Source organism: Pinus tabuliformis, chromosome 6 (genome assembly GCF_031772625.1).
Source record: "Pinus tabuliformis cultivar Carrire ecotype Pingquan chromosome 6, CPIR1, whole genome shotgun sequence".
NCBI classification, from domain to species: domain Eukaryota; kingdom Viridiplantae; phylum Streptophyta; class Pinopsida; order Pinales; family Pinaceae; genus Pinus; species Pinus tabuliformis.
The window spans coordinates 53,700,068-53,722,528 of record NC_142292.1 but is presented as its reverse complement, the minus strand read 5'-3'; the positions used below and the strand labels follow the sequence as shown (position 1 = coordinate 53,722,528).

At 41.9% G+C, this 22,461-nt stretch overlaps 1 protein-coding gene across 1 annotated transcript in view; it reads left to right on the top strand.

The window, feature by feature from the left end:
* The window catches only part of LOC149257186 (uncharacterized), a 132,894-nt gene extending 128,526 nt beyond the window's left edge, over nucleotides 1-4,368 (top strand). Inside the window, exon 5 of the mRNA XM_089413693.1 lies at nucleotides 3,838-4,368. Within this exon, the coding sequence (XP_089269819.1) occupies nucleotides 3,838-4,080 (243 nt within the window). The 3' untranslated portion in view covers nucleotides 4,081-4,368. The remainder of the gene's footprint in view (nucleotides 1-3,837) is intronic.
* Nucleotides 4,369-22,461: the final 18,093 nt, after the last annotated feature.

Sequence of the window (22,461 nt, the reverse complement as noted above, 5' to 3'; positions counted from 1 at the left end):
GGCCCTAGCTGCTTCCACGATGGTCCTATTCTTCCTTTCTCTTACTCCATTCTGCTTCGGATTGTAAGGAGTTGTCCACTCTCTTCTGATGCCCTCCTTGGCGCAAAAATCAGTGAAGTCCTTATCAACATATTCTCCACCGTTGTCTGAGCGCAAAACTATTATTTTCTTCCCTGTCAGATTCCCCACCAGAGCCTTGAACTCTTTGAATCGACAAAACACCTCATTCTTGTTTTTCAGAAAATAAATCCAAGTTCTCCTAGAGTGGTCATCAATGAAGGTGACGAAGTATTCAGCACCACTAAGAGCTTTAGTGGACATTGGTCTGCAGATATCTGAGTGTATTAATCCTAGCACACTCTTGGCCCTGTTTTTACTTCTAGGAAATGCTGCTTTGGCATACTTGCCCAAAGCACATCCTTTGCATACATCATCTCGTTCTGTACTAAGATTTGGAACTCCAGTTACAATTTTCCTGAGAATTCTCAGAGCCCCATGGTGCAAATGTCCCATTCTTCTGTGCCATAATTCATTCAAATCCTTGTCTCCATTACTGCCTATCAGTGCCATTGGTGATTCTAGCTGTAACCTGTACAACGTATTACTTCTAATTCTGATTTGCACTTTCTTTTTCCAACTCTGGTGTTTGACGTATACGTTTTCCTTAATGAAGAAAACGTCAGAGCCCTTGATTTGAAGTTGTGAGATGGAAAGTAAGTTCATCACCAGTCGTGGCACATGCAGCACATTGGTAGCTCGGAACCGCTCTCCCGTTTTTGTTTGAAAAACTATAGTACCCTTCCCTACTAGAGTACACTTTGCCTTATTCCCCATGGTGATATGAAAATTCATCCTTTCCTCTTGATAATCTTAGAAACATTCCTGGATTCTTGTCATATGCCAGGAGGCTCCACTGTTTATATACCATACCTTTGATGATGCGGAGCTTGTTACACAAGCAACTTCTTTCAATCTGGAAGCCAGCATAGAGAAATCAAAATTACTATCTCTTGTGCAATTTTTTGAAAATCTGCACGAGTCTCTTGACGTAGATGCCTCTGCATCATGATCTCGACCCATAATTGATTTTCCCTTCCTGTCTCTGATTCTTTGTTCTGATTCCATGTGAAAATTCTATTGCTACAGCAATTGATTTATTTTACCTACTTATTTTCCAATAAGTTATTAAAGAAATCCCTTCAGTAAATATTAAAATAAATTCTACTGCAGATATCACACCATTATACAGAAACAAATACATGCACAAGAATCAAACACATCAACACAGTTATTTTTGGACAATTGTCCCTGGAAAAACCCAATGCGGGAAAACCGGTGCAACAGAGGAGGATTTTATTAATCAGCGTTTCTTGAGTACAACTAGGGTGCCAAACTGGCTCACCCAATAGAGATAAATCCTTTGGTGCTTCCCCTAGGCTCAGTGTCAGTCCAGCTAGCCTCTGTGCAGCTCCTAGTCCCTTTGCGTTAGCACTTTGCCTCACTGCGTCAACACTCTACGTCACTGCGTCAACACTTGGCCTCTCTGTGTCACCCACACAGGCCCTCCAGTCATTGCGCAGTCCAGCTGCCTCTGCGTCTTCCTGAGTGGCTCTGCATCTGCCTCTCTGATCTCTGTGCTGGTCCTCTGGCACTGTCCCTGCCTCTCTGTTACGTACTCGCTACCTCTTGCTGCAATCCAGTCTTCTAGTTCGAATTTCTCAGCAAGCCCTGCTCTAGAAATCGAACTGACTGGTCTCCCTCGGTATATCTCCAATTGACCCTCAAGCCTTTTCTTATACTTTTCTTGTTGATGAATCAACGGCCGAGATTAAGTCCCTAATCAACGGCTAAGATTAAAATAGACTTGGTCTTCATCTCTTAGAAGCTTCTCATCCTTATCTTTATTAATACCCATTAATATTTTTATTTTCGTAAGTTTAGACTTAGGAACTCATTAAAAATATTAATTATTTTAATAACTCTTCATCCGGATGGAATTTTCCAAAAGGATTTCTGGGTCTTGGAGATCTCATGTGCTTTAGCCTCTCCACCAATTTTCATGGCTAGAGCACATCCAATATGGCTTTGATTTGTAGGCCATAGGCATTGCATCAAACCTTCGTTTTTGTTCAGTATAATTTATGAGTGATGATGGACCTGCAAAGTTGTGTGAAGCCACAGATTAGTGATCTAAGTCTACATGTGTTTCCATCCCATGCATAATGTTGATGTGCATCAATTGACATTGAACATGCTTGTTTCAGCTGCATTGTAGGTTTGTTGGTTGGTATGCATCATACTCTCACTGTACGTGACATTGAACATGTGTGTTTTGCCTGCATGGTAGGTTTGTCGGTTGGCATGCATCATCGTCTCGCTGTAGGTTCCTAGTGGATGACGACCAATTGCACCTAGATGTCTGAGTAGATTGCAGGGCCTGCTATTCAATCTGCAATTTAATATATGTACCTGCATGATTTATCTGAAGATATGGTTGCAATGTGTTAAGAAGAACAATACATAACTCATAGTTGTAGATCAACCATCCCTTCATGCATAGTTACACTATACTTGTACACACATCCCAAAGTACAAATGTGCTAAAAATATATAAAGCATCATAATATGAGGAAAATTGCAAAACATGTATAAGTACATGAAGAAATATACGAGTGGAAGGAAAGATCATGGTATGATCATATTTTCTTTCTGAAATTTAAAATTGAAAGCTTGTGTCCTTGCAGTCAATGATGATGTGCTCATATGTTTTACTTATATGGGATAAGCAACAATAAAAATTGTATATATATTATTGAAAATCCATGAGTATTTTGTAAGAATGGTTTTGACTTTTGAGCTTCTGTTTTTATGCACTTTGTTGGGACTCATGTTAAAGCTTTAGAGTTCTTATCAAACCCAATAAAATTTTTTTCATTGTTCTTCTACCATCTTGGTTTATCATCTGCAGTGCCTTGCACCGTTCCTGAAATTATTGGTTATGTGAGCTTTGTTTTTTCATGCCTGCCACAGTTTTCATACATTTTGAGATGTCCTGCATTTAATTCGCTCCTAACTTTGTTCACAAGTATTACCTATCTATGTTTTACGTCATAGATGTTAATAAGCAGTGCTCAATCTCTTAATTGCTAACCGTGAGCTTTTGTTTGCATCTTTCTAGTCTTTATATCATGACTTGTCCTGTTATCAGCATTAGTTGCTCTGAAAAAGATCGTGACATGTTCCACTGTTGATATGTATTCTGCCTCAATTACATGCCTCACAAAGGCAACACTTCAAATTTTTGTCCACCTTTATCAAACACGATAGTGACACCTTTGTTGGATAGGGAGCAACCCAAATGCAGTAAATTTCTCGTCCCTAGTTTCCATGTTATATAGCAGTATATCATTCAGTGTTATAATATTAGTTCTTTTCTTGCCCCAGTTGTGATCTTGCATAGAAATGCAGAAAATAACTTAACCGTGTAGATATTATTATTTATATGACAGAACAGTAACATTTGGGAGAAGTCCAAAACATGATAATCATGCAACCTTGTATAATGCATTTGCAGACAGTAAATATTTGCATGAAGCAACCGCCAACAGTTTTTTATTCAACTTCTTGCTAGGTATTTGACCCTCAGTCAATAATGAACTAAGAAAATCCAGAAGAATCCTCTGGTACAGGTGGAAAATCTAGAAAGTCTTCTGCTGCAGGTGGAACAAGAAAGAATTTCAAGCCCCTTGTGTTGGGTCAGATTCTTTATCTATATTATATTGTTCTTTCATGCCTAGTCAAACCAATATCTGATGATGTAAGTTTGGTTTTACACAGATGGAATACAAGGCTGAAAAGCGAGCTAAGAAGAAGGCTTATGTCAGCCTCAAGCAAATTGCACGGCTTCAGGGCAAGAAACCACCTCCGAACCCATACCCAAGTGCTATCAAGGAGATACAAGCAGAGGAAAAGAAGTTTATACATGAACGTTTCACCAATCCGAAGATATTGGAAATCGTTGAAAAGATGAAGCAAGAGAGGGCAGCTAGCATGCAAGAAAGGGCGAAAATGAGAAGATAAATTAGCCTCCTTTACTTGTTTTCTTGTTTCTACGCTGACAGCGTTAACTGTCAAACCTCTTATTATTAGGCATTTATTCATCAATTCTTAGCTTAGCTCTTAGACTGCCTGTGAAAGCCAAATTATTGATTAGATTTGGCTTTTTGCTGTTGTAGGCTTCATGGTCTTGGTGATGGCCAGATTTGTGTTATTTAAATGTTCAAAATAATAATTACATCTGAGAAAGTATATTAATGTGATTGGAAGTAGTTACAATAACCAAGTTATTTACTGTGATTTATAGTGCAAGTATTATTTAGAATGGTTGGATTATCATTTAAATGCATTGAGCTGCAAAAGTGACGTTCTTGTGAGCTTCAAAGCCTCCAAGAATTTGTAAACTAGCACATATTTTGAGTAATAAACATGATGAAATTATTCACACAGTATTGCCTAGAAAAATTAGAGTCCCTACACAACACACACAAGATAACACCAGATTTATAGTGGTAAAACATTTGAGGAGGAAATATTTACTCTCCCAATTTGTGTGTTATGATTTTGCCCTACTCCATGAGTGATTTCAAGTGCATAAGTGTTGAATTATGTAACTAGGTTCGGTCTTCATAATGACATAATTTTATGTATTTGATGAAAAAGAGAAATAATAAAATTATTATTGTTATTCTTGAGGCATGGGTTTCAAGCTCAAGGTTATTTGGTTTATAGGTCAAGCACCCATTTAGTGCTTCTAAGTCTTGTTATTGAGTCCACAAGTCAATTGAGTCATTGTCATGTATGGAAGACCCACTTGGGAATGTTTCATATTGTAAAGAATTTTTTATGAGTCATATAGAGTCAAAGACCCTCCAAGACCTTGTTGAATGTGCAAACTACAAGTCAGCCTTATCAAGTTACAAGTTGGCCTAAGGACAGTGACAAGTCGGCCCATAAGCAATGCCAGGAAGCCTATATATAGAAGAGCTCGACCTCATTTGTGGAAGGATTAATCAAGTTCGTTCTCAAACACAAAAAGCTCATGTATATTCAGCAGATGAACACGTGCCCAAGGAGAAAGAAACCAAAGGTTAGAAGGATTGTTTCTGGGCTATTCACCTCACACGTGAAAGATTTTTGGGTTACTCTCTGTTGCAGTGAAGATCAAAGTTACAATCACCCTTAAAAGGTCGAAACAAGGTGTCAAGAATCAGTTTTGCTAAGCCGAAGTGACAAGGAAGAAGAGTAATCCCAAGCGAGGAAGAGAAGACTTGCTGATCTGTCCCAATATGTTCACACATGCAGAACTACAAAGATTACAGGTAGGTTGAGAATCACAGACTTGTAATAGAGGCCGAAGATTTGAGGAGAAGCTGAAAATAGAAGTGTTGCAACAAGTTTGACCAGCGTTTACTTTGTGGAAGAAGAATTGATCAAATGATTGATTTGACTTGGTCTTGGAAGGGTTTTTGGTCAAGGGTCTAGGTCTTGGAATTCGTCAATTGAAGTTCTATAAGAAGAGAAGAATTCTTGTGGGTTTTCCTCTCAATTGGAGAGGTTTTGGCCTTGGCTGATCGCCTACATCTTGTGTTCTCGTCTCATGCTCAACATGGTTTCAGAGCTAACATGATAAGACAAGGAAAGACAACTTGAAGTAGAAAAATCAAAATAAGTATCAAGAGAGGTTAAACCATCAAGGAGGACATCGAATCTTCAAAGGGACACTCAAGGGTTGAGTTCAAGAAAATCATCAAGAAGATTTGATCAAATCCCAGGCTCAATTCTTTTACTAGATCCAAATCAAAGGCTGCATCTTTTGAAGGCTGAATCCATTACAACGTGGAGTGAAAGTTTGGGCTATATTCCATGAGGTAAGAACCTCAGGCATGCATATATAAAGGCAGGTTCTGATTCCTACATCAAGGAGGCCGAAGACCTAATTCATCAGAGTAAGAAGGCCAAGACTTTTGGCAAGAAAAGTGAGCTTCTGGGCATCAAAGAGAAGGATTGTTTTCACCATTCTAAGAAATCAAACCTACAGTAGCAACCACAGAACCGAGAGGTAAGTATAATTGTTTTCTCCATTCAAGAACTGAGATCTCCTAACAAAAGTTAATAAAGGAGACTCTAAAAGAAGGTGCAATCAAAATTAGTTGTGATAATAAGAATCCCAAAATCTGATCTTCTTCTGGGCATACATAGACTTGATACTCAACTCGGTGAAACTTTGATACATAGACCTTATCACCCTCTGCACATAAGTATAATTGCACTTATTAGTCAAAAATACAAGATTGTTGAAAATCTAAAGCATAGATCCCTCCATCTCTGTGATAACGTAAATCCCATCTTCAAAGATGTGTCTTTGTGACATAACTATACTCTATTTTACAAGTTTCATTATGTGGTGACCGAGTCCCTGTGTCACAAAAGAATGCAATCACCTATATCATATACATTTGTTCTCTGAGAATCGATCAATCAAAAGAAGTCTGACCTTCAAGTAGGTACTATAGAAGGATCTAATTTTTGAAGAAGGTCCATTCACTACGTAAAAATCTCTTTGAAGAAGTTTGGAAGAAGTAAGGAAGTAGACATGAAGCAACTTAGTCATCGAGCAAATACAATCACTAGAGGTTTATTGAGAGACATTGATACACCTGTAAGACCTATGAAACTATAGTTAAATATTGAAAGAGACATCGATCCAGAGACAATGAACAAAGTCTTTGTGGCAATCATATACTTGAAAGATGATTCTTAATGAGCAAATGAGTACAATGAAGAATATCTTACACCCTAAAGCAGATCAATGAAGATGGCATCTAGAATTGCAAGTCATCACGACAAAGGTAAGTAACCACAAGGTATGTATGGCATATTTTATTAAGGATGCATTTTTAGGGTTGAAGATATGGCCCTAGGGTTTGTTAGTATTCTAGGGCAAATGATGAACCCTAGTATGAAATGAAGAGGAAAATAATCTAATCTAGTGTTTCAACTTAAGAAACCCTAGGATAACCTCATGATTGCATGAAAACCCTAGATAAATAACTTGACATCATGTTTTGTTATCATATACTTTGCTTGGGGTGCTTGTTAATAAATATTGCAGGTATAAGAAGTAAAGATGGATGGGCTGTGCCTTTGTTTTAAGAAACATGATGGAAGGAGGGAACTATACATACTCTTGGATCCTCGGGGACTATTCATGATGTAATTATAGAACCATGGATGCTTGGTTTATAGTGAGGAAAAGTAGTGTTGAAGAATGTAACTGGGTTTGGTCGTCATAAATTGTACTTGAAGTCAAAATGTAATATATTTGTCAAAAGAAAGCAAAGTTTTATTATTATTAATTGAATTGACTTGTTAAAACATGGGTTTCATGCTTGGGTCAATTGTCTTAGGTCAAGCCTCCATTGTAGGCTTTAGGATTGTTTATTTAAGTCAAAGTCAAAGTTTGTATGGTCTGTTACCGCTGAAACCAGCATGGGACCTAAAAGGGGATCCTAAGAGGGCAACTGCTAGGTTAAGGGCAACGTTGGAGGCTTAGCCCACTGTCACCACAACTAAGTCTCCCTGCTCTTTATAGACTTTCACCGATGGGAGGAGTACTGGTAGTGTAGGGATCACTTGTAAAGTATATATCAATGGATAGGTGGAAAGTGACCCTGGAAACCCTTTCCCAAGATGGAGTGAGGAATGGATCTTGATTGCTCTTTGAGCAAGGGACTTGGTCCACCAGGGGTAAGGGGTGAGGATTGGAGGCTTAAGGGAGAAAGGATAGGCTTATAAAGGAATTTCACAATCTTTATAATCCTTGGAAACTTGGATTCCCAAATGGTCCTTGACAAATAGTCTTCATTGAGAAAGGGGACCACACGGGGCCAAGTGGACCCAACCCAGGTTTAAGGATGGAATGCAACAACCAATGATGTTCCTATCCTGGACAAGGTGAGGGGAATGGACCAAACAAATATTTACTTCAAAAGGTTGAATTGATCCTATTGAGGTCTAGCCTTGGGGATGCCTAGGCAAAATTCGATCCTAGAGCTAGGGCTTGGGATTCCCGGAGATTCCACTGTTAGAATTGCCTCAAATTTGGAGGAGAGGGAGGGAACCCACCAACGCAATAGCCTGTAGGAGATCGACATTTTTCCTTGGGTCAATTCCCGCGAAATTGATGCCATAGGTGACCTAATGGGGCTAGACTTAGGAAAAAAAAGGGAAAATAGTAAAAAAGAAGGTTAAAATGATCACTCCTTTAACGGACCAGTGCCTAATTCACTTGGGGATATGGAGTCAAGGATGATAATGAGTAAGAACTTGGTTTCTTGATGAAGGAGGCGTAAAAAGTAAACTTCATCTAATGTTGAGAGAAAGACAAGAAAAGTGACCTTCAGGTATTTATACTTCAAAACAAATGATGCAAGCTTATCGAGACAAATAATCTCTAGCACATTTCATTCATATAACATTGGCCCATACATTAAATTAGCTAAAACATGCTCAATTCCACATTTCAGTAATGCAACAACTAGCCCTAATTTTAGCAGTATGCAGCAACAAGAATAATAGCATTAAAATTTACTTACAACGTTACAGGGTATATCCAACTAGCATTTTGTTTTCTCAACAAAGCTTCAAGACAAGAGAAATAGCCCAAATCCATACATCAAAGTTCATCCATCTCCAAAAAATATCCACCAAGGAAAAAATATGAAATTCTCTATGATTAGAGAGTTCCTAAGTCAAGTGATGATCCAAATGAATGTATCTAACAACAATATATAGCCTTCTAAGGAGTTCGAATTAGCCTATGGGTCTACATTAGCCCCTAGTGAAAAAATAATGTGCAAATAACACCCCTTTTGGTGACAAGCCTACCTAACTAGCTCACAAGTGTAAAAATAAGCCTCACAAGGGGCCAAATAATAATATGTACATGTCGTGGGGCCCTCCAAAGGCTCAAAAATATCCTGAAGTGCCATATTGAGGAATAAATTCCTCGCAATATGAGGGACAGTGGGGTGGCCCCTTGTTCTCCAAGTAGTACACTTGTGGTGCTCCGAGTGGGTTTGAGGGTGTTGATTTGGGGTAGCATCGGATGTGCTCTAGCCACGAAATTTGGTGGAAAGGTTGGGGCACATGAGATCTCCAATACCCATAAAGGTTTTTGGTAGATTCTAAACAGATCATGAGGTATTAAAATAATTAATATTTTTAATGGGGTTCCTAAGTCTAAACTTAGGGAAAATAAAATATTAATGTGTATTAATATGAATCTGTGTTAGAAGGGTCCAAAAGACATGGATCAAGCCAGATCTAATCTTAGCCGTTGATTAGGGACTTAATCTTGACCGTTGAGATGCCAACAGGAAAAGTATAAGAGGAGGCTTGAGGGTCACTTGGAGAATACATTAGAGTGATAAGTTATTCTATTCTCTAGAGTGGGGTTTGCTAAGAGAGATAGAATCAGTGATCGGGAGAGCAGTTGAGGGGCATTGAGTACAGAGAGACAGAGAGGCAGAGATAGTGCCGGGATAATAGTAGAGTAGTCAGAGAGAGAGACACAGGAGCATCCAATGCTCACACAGGGCTACGCAGAGGCAGCTAAGTGCTGCACAAAGCACCAGAGGGGCCAGCGTAGTTGACGCAGAGGCTCAGAGAGCTGATGCAGGGCCTCCTGGGGGTGACGCAGGCCAAGAGAGGCTAGCGTAATCCAGATTGGGAAAACGCTAGGGTTTTTGGGGTAGATTGGTGCTGAGTAGCTTCCGGAAGGATTATCCGGGGTTTCAGCCAGTAGATTTGTCAGAAACCGAGAGGTATTACTGCTAAGGAAATTCTCTGTGGGGTAGGTCAGTTTTGGCACCTAGATTGTACTTTGATATTGCTTAATAAGAAAACCCTTAGATAGCTGCACCGATTTTGTCACATTGGGTTTTTCTAGGGACATTAGTCCAAAAATAATGGTGTCATATGGTGTGTTTGTTCTTGTTTCTTTTAGTTCCTGATCTATAATATGTTGAGCATGCACTAGTGTTTATTTTCAATATTTACATTGTAAATAATTTGTTAAGGAAAAATAAGAAGTAGGTAGGAATAAATCAGATAAAGTGCATGGAGAGTTTTTAACAGAGTAAACTTAGAAACTTCAACATAGGGCACATCAATGACCCCATGGGTCTCCATATGAATTGAAGATGCCTGTAGATCCTCTGCAATGGTCCAAATGGTGGAATGAATGCTGCCATGACTTTGTACAAGTGTTGGGACACCTGCCAAGAGTGTGGGGCTCTTGTGGGGGCCTGCTAGGCATAGTGTACCAAGCATATCATCATCATCCCAAAAGTGGATCGCTAGTAGTCTCTGAACATCCGTGAAGATCCGTGGAGTGCTGTATGCTGCCGTGGAGGCCCATGGCTCTCTATGCACACCCTACATGTGCTAATGTAGACCTCTGGGGTCAGGATCCCATATAGGGAGACCAAACCCAAACGAAAACCACCTGTAATCCTGCATAAGGTCCAATGTGTCCCTAGGCTTCCAGTACAACCCGTGATTAAAATAATCAGGTAAGAGAGCTTATAAATCATGGATAACAAAGTGGGCACTTCATAATGGCATGCCCTTCTGTAGTGGGCTTTGACATGTGCTAGTGTCTCCAAGCTCCAAATGGGGTTACGCAAGTACCTTATTAGGTGGTTTCAACCCTTAGAGGGGATAGTATGTCCAAGATACATCCCTCTAATGAGGGTGGCGAGTGACAAATAAGTGAGATGGAATAGGGAATGAGAAGGGCAGTCCTGGGCCACATAGTGGGGCATAGGGGTAGCTAGATAAGGGGAAGCCCATACCTGGGTATGTAATGTATAGGAGGGAGCAGTCGTGGTACATGAGGTGCCCCGAACTTGATTTTTCCACCATTCTTTATATGCCTTTTGCCTTTTATGAATTTTCTTTAATTAACTACTTGGGGCTCAAAGGACAAGGGCATGAGTTGTAAGATATAACACTAATTACCCCCTTTAAGGTAGTGCGGTTCATTGCCCTCTAGGGGTTGGGACAATCATGGGTTCCTGAATGATAAAGGAGGCTCATCTAGGGCCTATGGAACTAGGGTGATGGCCATGGATCGGGTAGAGCTCATGTATTGGATTTTGCCCACATGCTAATTATTTTTGTCCCGACCATCTTTTGCATTTTGTGGTACAATTTCCTGTTAAATGTGGCTAATTATGTTTTTTCTTCTTTTTTTAGTTGCTTCAACCTCCAGGGCATAGGGGATAGGGAGGCTAGCCCTATGTGAAGTCAGAATGGGAATGTAGACCCAGGTGGGAGAAATGATGAATGGTGTATAATGAGTGGGAAGGGAGTAATATATGTGGGTAAAGGAGCGGGACCACACACCCAAAGTCGGGGTTTCCCAAGTAGTACCACCCTAGAACCAAATGGTCAATAAAGGAGATCCCATGGGACTAAGATCCAAGGGTAACCACCCAAAGAGATCAAGGGGACAAGAGCATAAACTAAGCCCATTCTTTCCGCCAAATGCCCCCATCAATCCATACCCAGAAGTATCCATGATAAGTAAACCCAATACTTAATTACCAAATGACAAGACATACCTTTAGATTTGGGAGGCCCACCTTCAAACATATGATTAATGCAGGTGGGTGAGGGACCACATGGTTGGCTCAGGTGGTAGAGAAATGGCACAACGAGCTAGTAAGAGGCATCAAGGGGTTGCTGGTTATCGGCTGAGGCTCATAATGTAGAAAACTTTCTCCTAGGGATATCGCCCACAAAGTCGTGGATAACATCTGGCTCCAACTGGGACGTGATCTCTCGAAAAAGTAGACGAGGCTGCTCGAATGGAAGGTAACGAGAACTCCAACAATCTCTTTGTCACCATAGACCTGCTATCTGCACATGTCAAAGATCAAAGCCACGGGGCATCATCTTTTTCACGGTGTTTGATGATCACCCATGCTTAATGTTAGCCCATAAACCAACATGCAATTTTTTTAAAATTTTTAAAATTATTTTTTTATATGCAATCTAATCTATCATGAGAAACATCATATGTGGTTAGTTCTAATGCAAAAATCATCATGCAATGCATCCTACCCTAACATGCATATAGTAATGTTAATACTAAGTGTAATCATAAAGCCAATGCAACCAACATATCATCACATCAATATACATATGCCTGCCAGTATGATTACTCATGTGGCAACCCCCAAATCGAATGTGGACATAGTCACATGGCAGATGAGGCGGGAAAATATGATCTCCATTCGAGGTAGAGGGAGGTCCTTGGAGAAAGAAAACTAGTCATTCTAGAGGTCCAGGGCTCCCCTTCTATGTACAAAATGGAGGAATGAATGATTACTCTTGAGAACAACTCATCAAAATCACTGCTCGTAATATCATGCTTTGAGGATGTCACATGGTTGTGATGAGAGGCAAATGAAGGGTGAGAGAAAGAAGGAATGCAATGAATAGGTCTCTCAATGTGATGGTCACAACGGGGGTGAGGGGGGGAGGTCGCAGAGTGATCATAATCTCGAGGATGGGTCAAAGGGGATAAAGAAAATTCAATGAAGGGTTCATCCTTGACACCATATTTAGAAAAGGGAAAAGGGGCATGGTCACTCGAGGTGAGGCCAAAAGGGATGAGGGACTTACTTGAGGGAGACTCAAGGTGATGAACAAGAGGGAAAGGAAAAGACGAGGGTGAAGTGTCATATTCAACGGGTTTTCCTTCCCCACAATCTAAAGGCTCAAGTGATTTGAATACATAATCATAAGGTGGGTAGGTAAGAGTCTCGTTGCTTTTCGCATTATAAGTATTAAAGACTGGGCTTTCATTAAAAGGAGAGTCAAGGTGAGACCAAAAGGGATGAGGGACTTACTTGAGGAAGACTCAAGGTGATGAACAAGAGGGAAAGGAAAATACGAGGGTGAAGTGTCATATTCAACGGGTTTTCCTTCCCCACAATCTAAAGGCTCAAGTGATTTGAATACATAATCATAAGGTGGGTAGGTAAGAGCCTCGTTGCTTTCCTCATTATAAGTATTAAAGATTGGGCTTTCATTAAAAGGAGAGTCAATCACTTCCATCAAAGATTTCCCTTCTTTGTCCAAGGGAAAATATTAATTCTCTTTCCCAAGGGTATCAATGGGTATATCATCATAAATTATGCTTGGGGGGAAGGGAAGACCAATCTCATCCTCATCCTCCTTGTCAGTGTCATAAATGGGAGCACAATCAAATTGAGGACCAACAATTTCCCATTTCTCCTTTTCAATGTGGAAATAATCTTCAATGTCATTTTTCAAGGGGCTAATGGGATCATCTCTCTCAAGGTTTTCAAAAGAGGATTCATCGGGAGTAATATCCTTGAGAAAGGTAGGGTTGGTCTCAATTTCACTTTCCATAAATTCATCTTTCCCAGCACATGTGTCCTCAAAATCATCCTGCCCGTCCTGCAGTCCCAACGAGGACTCGTCTTCCTGCTCATCATCGAAGTCATCTTCATCTTGGTTGGTTGACAAGCGGGACCTTTCTTCTTCTCTCTTCTCTTGAAGAACAATGGCTAAGGTATTTGTTACATGATTCTGGTAGTATGCTTCTAGGAGGAGAGCATTAGTAGGGTTCTCTTTATATTTACATTTCATCTTATGAAGCTTCACTTCTTCATCCTATAAGATGGAGAAGACTTCATTAGAATTATATTCCCTTACTACCTCCTTGCATGACCTGCTATATTCATCCATTCTTTCTTGTGTGATTTGGAGGCTTTCAGGATCCAACTCTTCGTCATCTTTAGAGGAGATGTCTTTCACTTCATTGCTATTTGCACTCAATTCCATAATTGGTATTTGCTCATCATCCTCATCTTCTTGGTCATCTTGGTCATCCAAATCCTCATATGGTAATGAGCCATATTTTTCCTTGATCTTGTGAGACAAGGAATTAAATGCACCAGTATAATAGGCAAGCTCCAAGAAGCGATAATCTGTGGGCCCTTCTTCATACTCCTTCCTTATGCTGTCGAGGTTGGACCCCTTCATGTTATAAAAATTGAGTATGAAGTCTTCATTCTTGTGCTCTATTAGATGATCACAAATCTCAGACCATGAATCCAATCTTTCCCATTGGTCTTGTTCTTCTTCGGGGCTAATGTCGTGGATACTTTCTTCAACCATTTTTCATGATATTGCATATAATGCGAAAATGGAGTTGCCAAGGTGAATTAAAATGCCTTCACAAATGCCTGCTTCACCCTACAAGCATTGACTTTGAAGTTCAATGAGGAACTAGGACTTCGTTCCTCCAATGGAGTTGCCAATAATGATATGTCAATATGTCATACGGGGAACAAAACACACGTCTCGTCCCCGACAACGACGCTAGAAATGTTACCACTCAAACCAGTAGGGGACCTAAAAGGGGTTCCTAAGAGGGCAACTGCTAGGTTAAGGGAAACGGTGGAGGCTTAGCCCACTGTCACCACAACTAAGTCTCCCTGCTCTTTAGAAACTTTCACCGATGGGAGGAGTCCTGGTAGTGTAGGGATCACTTGTAAAGTATATGTCGATGGATAGGTGGAAAGTGACCCTAGAAACCCTTTCCCAAGGATGGAGTGAGGAATGGATCTTACTTGGTCTTTGAGCAAGGGACTTGGTCCACTAGGGGTAAGGGGTGAGGATTGGAGGGTTGAGGGAGAAAGGATATGCTTATAAAGGAGTTTCTAAATCCCTATAATCCTTGGAAACTTGGATTCCCGAATGGTCCTTGACAAATAGTCTGTATTGAGAATGGGACCACACGGGGCCAAGTGGACCCAACCCAGGTTCGGGGATGGAATGCAACAACCAATGATGTTCCTATCTTGGACAAGGTGAAGGGAAAGGACCAAACAAAAATATTTACTTCAAAAGGTTGAATTGATCCTATTGAGGTCTAGCCTTCTTAATTCTTAGGCAAAATTCGATCCTAGAGCTAGGGCTTGGATTTCTGAAGATTCCACTGTTAGAATTGCCTCAAATTTGGAGGAGAGGGAGGGGACCCACCAACGCTGTAGCATGTAGGAGATTGAAGTTTTTCCTTGGGTCAATACTTGAGAAATTGATGCCCTAGGTGACCTGATGGGGTTAGAGTTGGGAAAAAAAGGGGAAAATAGTAAAAAAGAAGGTTAAAATGATCACCCCTTTAAGGAACCAATGCCTAATTCACTTGGGGATATGGAGTCAAGGATGATAATGAGTAAGAACTTGGTTTCTTGATGAAGGAAGCGCAAAAAGTCAACTTGATCCAATGTTGAGAGAGACAAGAAAAGTGACCTTCAAGCATTTATAATTCAAAACAAACAATGCAAGCTTATCGAGACAAATAATCTCTAGGACATTTCATTCATATAACATTGGTCCATACATTAAATTAGCTAAAACATGCTCAATTCCACATTTTAGTAATGCAACAACTAGCCCTAATTTTAGCAGTATGCAACAAGAATAAGCATTAAAATTTACTTAGAACGTTAGAGAGTATATCCAACCATCATTTCATTTTCTCAATAAAGCTCCAAGACAAGAGAAATAGCCCAAATCCATACATCAAAATTCACCCATCTCCAAAAATATCAACCAAGGAAAAAGTGCGAAATTCTCTATGATTAGAGAGATCCCAAGTCAAGTGATGATCCAAATGAATGTATCTAACATCAATATATAGCCTTCTAAGGAGTTCGAATTAGCATATGGGCCTACATTAGCCCCTAATGATAAAATAATGTGCAAATAAAACCCTTATTAGTGACAAGCCTACCTAACTAGCTCACAAGTGTAAAAATAAGCCTCACAAGGGGCCAAATAATAATATGTACATGTTGTGGGGCCCTCCAAAGGCTCAATAATATCATGAAATGCCATATTGAGGAATAAATTCCTCAGAATATGATGGACAAGTGGGTGGCCCCTTGTTCTCCAAGTAGTAGACCTATGGTGCTCCCAGTGGGTCTGAGTGCACATCAATGACCCCATGGGTCTTGATATGAATCGAAGATGCCTGTAGATCCTTTGCAATGGTCCAAGTGGTGGAATGAATGCTGCCATGACATCGTACAAGTGTTGGGACACCTGCCAAGAGTGTGGGGCTCCTGTGGGGGCTTGCTGGGCATAGTGTACCAAGCATATCACCATCATCCCAAAAGTGGATCGCTAGTAGTCTCTGAACATCCATGAAGATCCGTGGAGTGCTGTCTATTGCTGTGGAGGCCCATGGCTCTCTATGCACACCCTACATGTGCCAATGTAGACCTCTGGGATCAGGATCCCATATAGGGAGACCAAACCCAAACGGAAACCACCTGTAATCCTGCATAAGATCCAATGCGTCCCCTAGGCTTCCAGTACAACCAATGATTAAAATAATAAGGTAAGAGAGCTTACAAATCATGGATAACAAAGTGGGCACTTCATAATGACATGGCCTTTCGTAGTGGGCTTTGGCATGTGCTAGTGTCTCCAAGCTCCAAATGGGGTTAGGAAAGTATCTTATTAGGTAGTTTCAGCCCTTAGAGGGGATAGTATGTCCAAGGTACTTCCCTCTAATGGGGGTGGCGAGTGACAAATAAGTGAGATGTAATAGGGAATGAGAGGGGTAGTCCTGGGCCACATAGTGTGTCATAGGGGTAGCTAGATAAGGGTAAGCCCACACCTGGGTATGTAATGTACAGGAGGGAGAAGTCGTGGTACATGAGGTGTCCTGGGCCACATAGTGGGGCATAGGGGTAGCTAGATAAGGGGAAGCCCACACCTAGGTATGTAATGTATAAGAGGGAGAAGTCGTGGTACATGAGGTGTCCCGAACTTGATTTTTCCACCCTTCTTCATATGTCTTTTTCCTTTTATGATTTTTCTTTAATTAACTACTCGGGGCTCAAAGGACAAGGGCATGAGTTATAAGATATAGTAGTAATTACCCCCTTTAAGGTAGTGTGGTTCATTGTCCTCCAGGGGTTGGGACAATCATGGGTTCCTGAATGATATAGGAGGCTCATCTAGGGCCTATGGAACTAGGGTGATGGCCATGGATTGGGGTAGAGCTCATGTATTGGTTTTTGCCCACGTGCTAATTATTTTTGTCTTGGCTATCTTTTGCATTTTGTGATACAATTTTATGTTAAGTGTGGTCAATTATGTTTTTTTTTTCTTTTTTTAGTTGCTTCAACCTCCAGGTCATCATTCTAGGCCTGACCCAAGGTGGGGGCAAGGGGATAGGGAGGCTAGCCCTATGTGGACCCAGGTGGGAGAAATGATGAATGGGTTATAATGAGTGGGAAGGGAGTAATATATGCAGGTAAGGGAGCGAGACCACACACCCAAAGTCGAGGTTTCCCAAGCAGTACCACCCTAGAACCAAATGGTCAATATAGGAGATCCCACGGGACTAAAATCCAAGGGTAACCACCCAAAGAGATCCAGGGGACAAGAGAACAAACTAAGCCCACTCTTTTCGCCAAATCCCCCCATCAATCCATACCGAGAAGTATCCATGATAAGTATGCCCAATACTCAATTACAAATGACAAGACATACCTTTAGATTCGCGAGACCCACCTTCAAACATACGATCAATACAGGTGGGTGAGGGACCACATGGCTGATTCAAGTGGTAGAGAAATGGCACAACGAGCTAGTAAGAGGCATCAAGGGGTTGTTGGCTGCTGATTGAGGCTCATCATGGAGAAAAATTTCACTTGGGGATATCACCCACAAAGTGGTGGGTAACATGGTCAGAGACTCCTCCATCAAGTCTCCTTGCTGTCAAAAAAATCATCATCAAGTCAACCTCCTCAACTCGACCTAACCTTTATATGGAGACACTGCTCTTCAAGGACTCATGTCGGCCTATTTCAAGAAGAAACAACTATATATATAAGCATGAGGTCTTCACATAAAAATAGTGAAGAAGCTCAGATTTTAGAGAGAAACTCGTGAAACAAGTGCGGAAATCATAGAGGTAGATTCAGTGAAAATCTTAGAAGAAGGTTCGATACTATTGTGGTGAATTTCGTTGAACCTCAGTGAGGAATTCAGTGAAGTTTCAGTGAAGTATAATTAGTGAAAGATGAAACGTTTTAGGCCTGCCTCCACATAACTGAAACCTTGGACTAATGCTTGGGATGTCACTACATAACCGAGTCACATCTATGCTGCCATCATAGGGTTAAATGAAATCATTGCGGAATTGAAGCCGAGTTATGTCACTGCAAAAGTATATTAAAAGTTGAGTTATGATGCCACTGTGGAAGGATAATAGAAGTCGGGTTATGTCACTGCATAAATGTAATAGAAGCCAAGTTATGGTTGAAGTGTGACAGAAATAAGCATGCCACAGATGTCACTACGGAATTGAATTTTGAGCTAAGTAAGGATGCCACAAAAATCAAGTTTGAAGAGAATGCCACAGAATTGAAGCACAAGAACACTGTGAACTAAGTGTTGAAGTTTCTAAGTTTACTTAGTTTAGAAACCCTTCATGCACTTTTTTTGATTTATTCCTACCTACTTGTTATTTTTCCTTAACAATTTATTTACAAACTAAATGCTGAAAATAAACACCAGTGCATGCTCAACATATTACAGATCAACAACTAAAAGAAACAAGAACAAACACACCACATGACACCATTATTTTTGGACCAATGTCCTCGGAATAACCCAATGCGGGAAAACTAGTACAGCTATATGAGGGTTTTCTTATTAAGCAATATCAAAGTACAATTTGGGTGCCGAAACTGGCCTACTCAACAGAGAATTTCCTTAGCAGCTATACCTCACAGTTTGAGAGAAATCTCCTGGCTGAAACCTCGGAAAATCCTTCTGGCATCTCCTCAGCACAAAATTTCTCTACAACCCCAACGTCTGCCCGATCTGGACTGCGTCAGCCCCTCTTTGTCTCATGCTGGGCCTGAGTCAACGTTTCTTGGCCTGCATCAGCCCCAGGAGGCCCTGCATCAACTTTCTGGGCCTTTGCGTCAGACACGCTGGCCTCTTTGGTGCTCTGCGCAGCATTTGGCTACCTTTGCGTGGCCCTGCGTGAGCCCTTGTTGGCTCTGCGTCCCTCTCCTTGGCTGCTGCGCTGCTCTCCCGTCACAATCTCTACCTTCTCTGTTTCTCTGTACTCAATGCCCCTTAGCTGCTCTCCTGATCACTGATTCTATCTCTCTTAGCAAACCCCGCTATAGAGAATAGAATGACTGATCACTCTGGTGTATTCTCCAAGTGACCCTCAAGCCTCCTCTTATACTTTTCCTGTTGACATCTCAACGGCCGAGATTAAGTCCCTAATCAACAGCTAAGATTAGATCTGGCTTGATCCATGTCTTTTGGACCATTCTAACATAGATTCATATTAATACACATTAATATTTTTTTCTCCCTAAGTTTAGACTTAGGGACTCCATTAAAAATATTAATTAATTCTAATATCTCCTGATCTGTTTAGAATCTGCCCAAACCCTTTCTGGGTATTGGAGATCTCATGTGCCCCAACCTCTCCACCAAATTTCGTGGTTGGAGCACATCCGATGCTACCCAAAATCAACACTCCCTCTTAGTGAGGACTGTGCTCTAGCAATACTCCTCACTGAGTATTACTTTGATCATCCGGCATCGGTACTTGTGCTAATGCTAGGCCTTCCTGCCCAACATCCTTTGCACTGATGCCTCCTGTACTGTTGCCCATGGATCTGCCACTTCCACTGCTGCATCTGTACGACAACGCCCTTTGCATGCGTTTTGTTGTTGGTCCTTTCTCCCAACACTGCGTCCGCACTGCACCTCCTCTCATCATGCTGCATCGTGCTGCCCACTGCTGCACTGCAACTCAGTTACTGAGAAGTAAGTAACTGATCTCCCAATTGACCTCCCTGTTGGGCTAGAAACACCCACTAATGTTGAAGCTCCCTCTATTGCTAACAAGTGCTCCCTCTCTGACCTCTGCGCTGTTGCAACAACTCCCTGCATCTCGCATTGTTGCACACCTCTCTGTGCCTTCCTGCACTGGTGCAACACTCCTGTGCCTCTCGCACTACTGCAGCCTGCTAGCTCTGTGCTATCTTGGGACTCCTGCACTGTAGCTTTCTCTGCCGCTCCATCCGCATCTGTCTCTACCCGACTCAGCCAGTCCTGCTACTCCTCTTCAGGGCTCCTGTAGCAAGGTCTAATCCAAGAGGTTGGGTACCTTGAGGATCCTGCCCCTCATCGACTGTAGTCTGCCTGACTACAACTCGATGTCTCCCCACTTCCGCTGAAGTGGTGCGTGTGCACTCATGGCATAATCATCGTCTATCAAAACTTCCTTCTCTGCTCGTGTTGGCGTTGCCTTAGTCTCGGAAGACTCTCCCTTACTCTTCCTTGGGCACTGGGTCGCATAATGACCCATCTCCCCACAGTGGAAGCACTTGATCTCGGAGAGATCTTTCTTCTTTTGCTTCTCCTGCTTTCCCTCAGATGCTAGGGCCACATCCTCCTCCTCCTGCTTGACCTTGATCCCTTTGCTGCTGCTACCTGTCTTCGACTGCTGTCTGATCTCTTCCTGGCGAAGAGTTGCCCACATCTCGTCCCAAGGTGGGAGAGCCCCCCTGCACAGGACACTCTGGACAAACACTTCCCAATCTTCTGAGACAACATTCAGGGTTGTCCTCACCATAACCTCCTGATTCGGTGTCACTCCTATAGCAGTCAACTGGTCTCGGATCTCATTCAATCCTCCGAGGAAGGTGTCAATCGATTGACCCTTCTTCATCTGACACGACCTCATCTGGTTCTCGAGCAACGTTCTTCTTTGCACAGAAATATGCTGGTACAGGTTCTTGAGAGCCTCCCACATCTCAATTGTCGTTTCCTTCTCGGCTATATGTGGTACGACACGATCCTTGACTCCTTCAAGGATAATGCACTTGGCCCTTGCCATCGCCTCTTCGTACATGTCATTATCATTGGGGTCGACTGAGATAGCTATAACCTTCAAGGCAAAGTTCTTGACACGATTCCTGTTAAGCACTAATAAGATTCTGGCCTTCCAGACTGCGAAGTTCGATGCTCCGTCTAGTCTATCTTAGTCTCTTACTCCGTGTAGTGCCATGACGCTCCTCTTCTTCCCCCCTAGAAGTTCTCTGTTCGACTCCTCTGAGTCTCTACTCTCCGTCTAGAAGTTCTCTTGTGGACTCCCTCTGAGTCCTGATTTCCCTCGTGGAAATCCTTCTGCCGCTTGTCGAGATGCCCCCTACTCTGATCGTCTTCTGCAACTGCACTGCTGATCCAAGTTCCTCGGCTAGAAACCCTCGATAACAACTCCTCTGCCCCTGCTCTGTTAGGTACTGTTCTAACTACAGTACCTCACCAGCGCCACTCTGCAATATTTCTGCAGCCTTCTAGACTCCAGCGATTGCCTCTCTATGAACTATGCCAGCCCCTCTTTGCTTCACGCTGACTCTGCATCACCCTAGATGGGTCTGCGTCGGCCCTGGGATGCCCTGCGTCAACCCTCTAGATTTCTGTGTTAGCAACACTGGCCTTTTTGAGGCTCTGCGCAGCTCCCGACTTCTTCTGCGTGGCTCTGGCTGGCTCTGCGTCACACTTCTTGGCTTCTGCGCTGCTAGAAACAACTTCTGTCACCTCAGGACAACTGTTTTCTGTTGCTATTGCTCTGCTCGGCTGATGTCTTTTAGTCCTCCTGTGATCTGCAATCACGCTCTGATATTGTGTTGAAGTTTCTAAGTTTACTTAGTTTAGAAACCCTTCATGCACTTTCTGATTTATTCCTACCTAATTGTTATTTTTCTTTAACAAGTTCTCTACAAAGTAAACACTGAAAATAAACACTAATGCATGCTCAACATATTACAGATCAGCAACTAAAAGAAACAAGAACAAACACACCACATGACACCATTATTTTTGGACCAATGTCCCCGGAAAAACCCAATGCGGGAAAACCGGTGCAACTATCTGAGGGTTTTCTTATTAAGCAATATCAGAGTACAATCTGGGTGCCGAAACTAGCCTACCCAACAGATAATTTCCTTAGCAGCTATACCTCACAGTTTGAGAGAAATCTCCTGTTTGAAACCCCGGAAAATCCTTCCGGCAACTCCTCAGCACAAAACTGCTCTGCAACCCTAGCGTCTGCCCAATCTAGACTGCGTCAACCCCTCTTTGTCTCACGTTGGCCCTGCGTCAACCCCAGGAGGCCCTGCGTTAGCTTTTTGGGCCTCTGCGTCAGACACGCTGGCCTCTCTGGTGCTCTGCACAGCACTTGGCTGCCTCTGCGTGGCCCTGCGTGAGCCCTTGCTGGCTCTGCGTCACTCTCCTTGGCTGCTG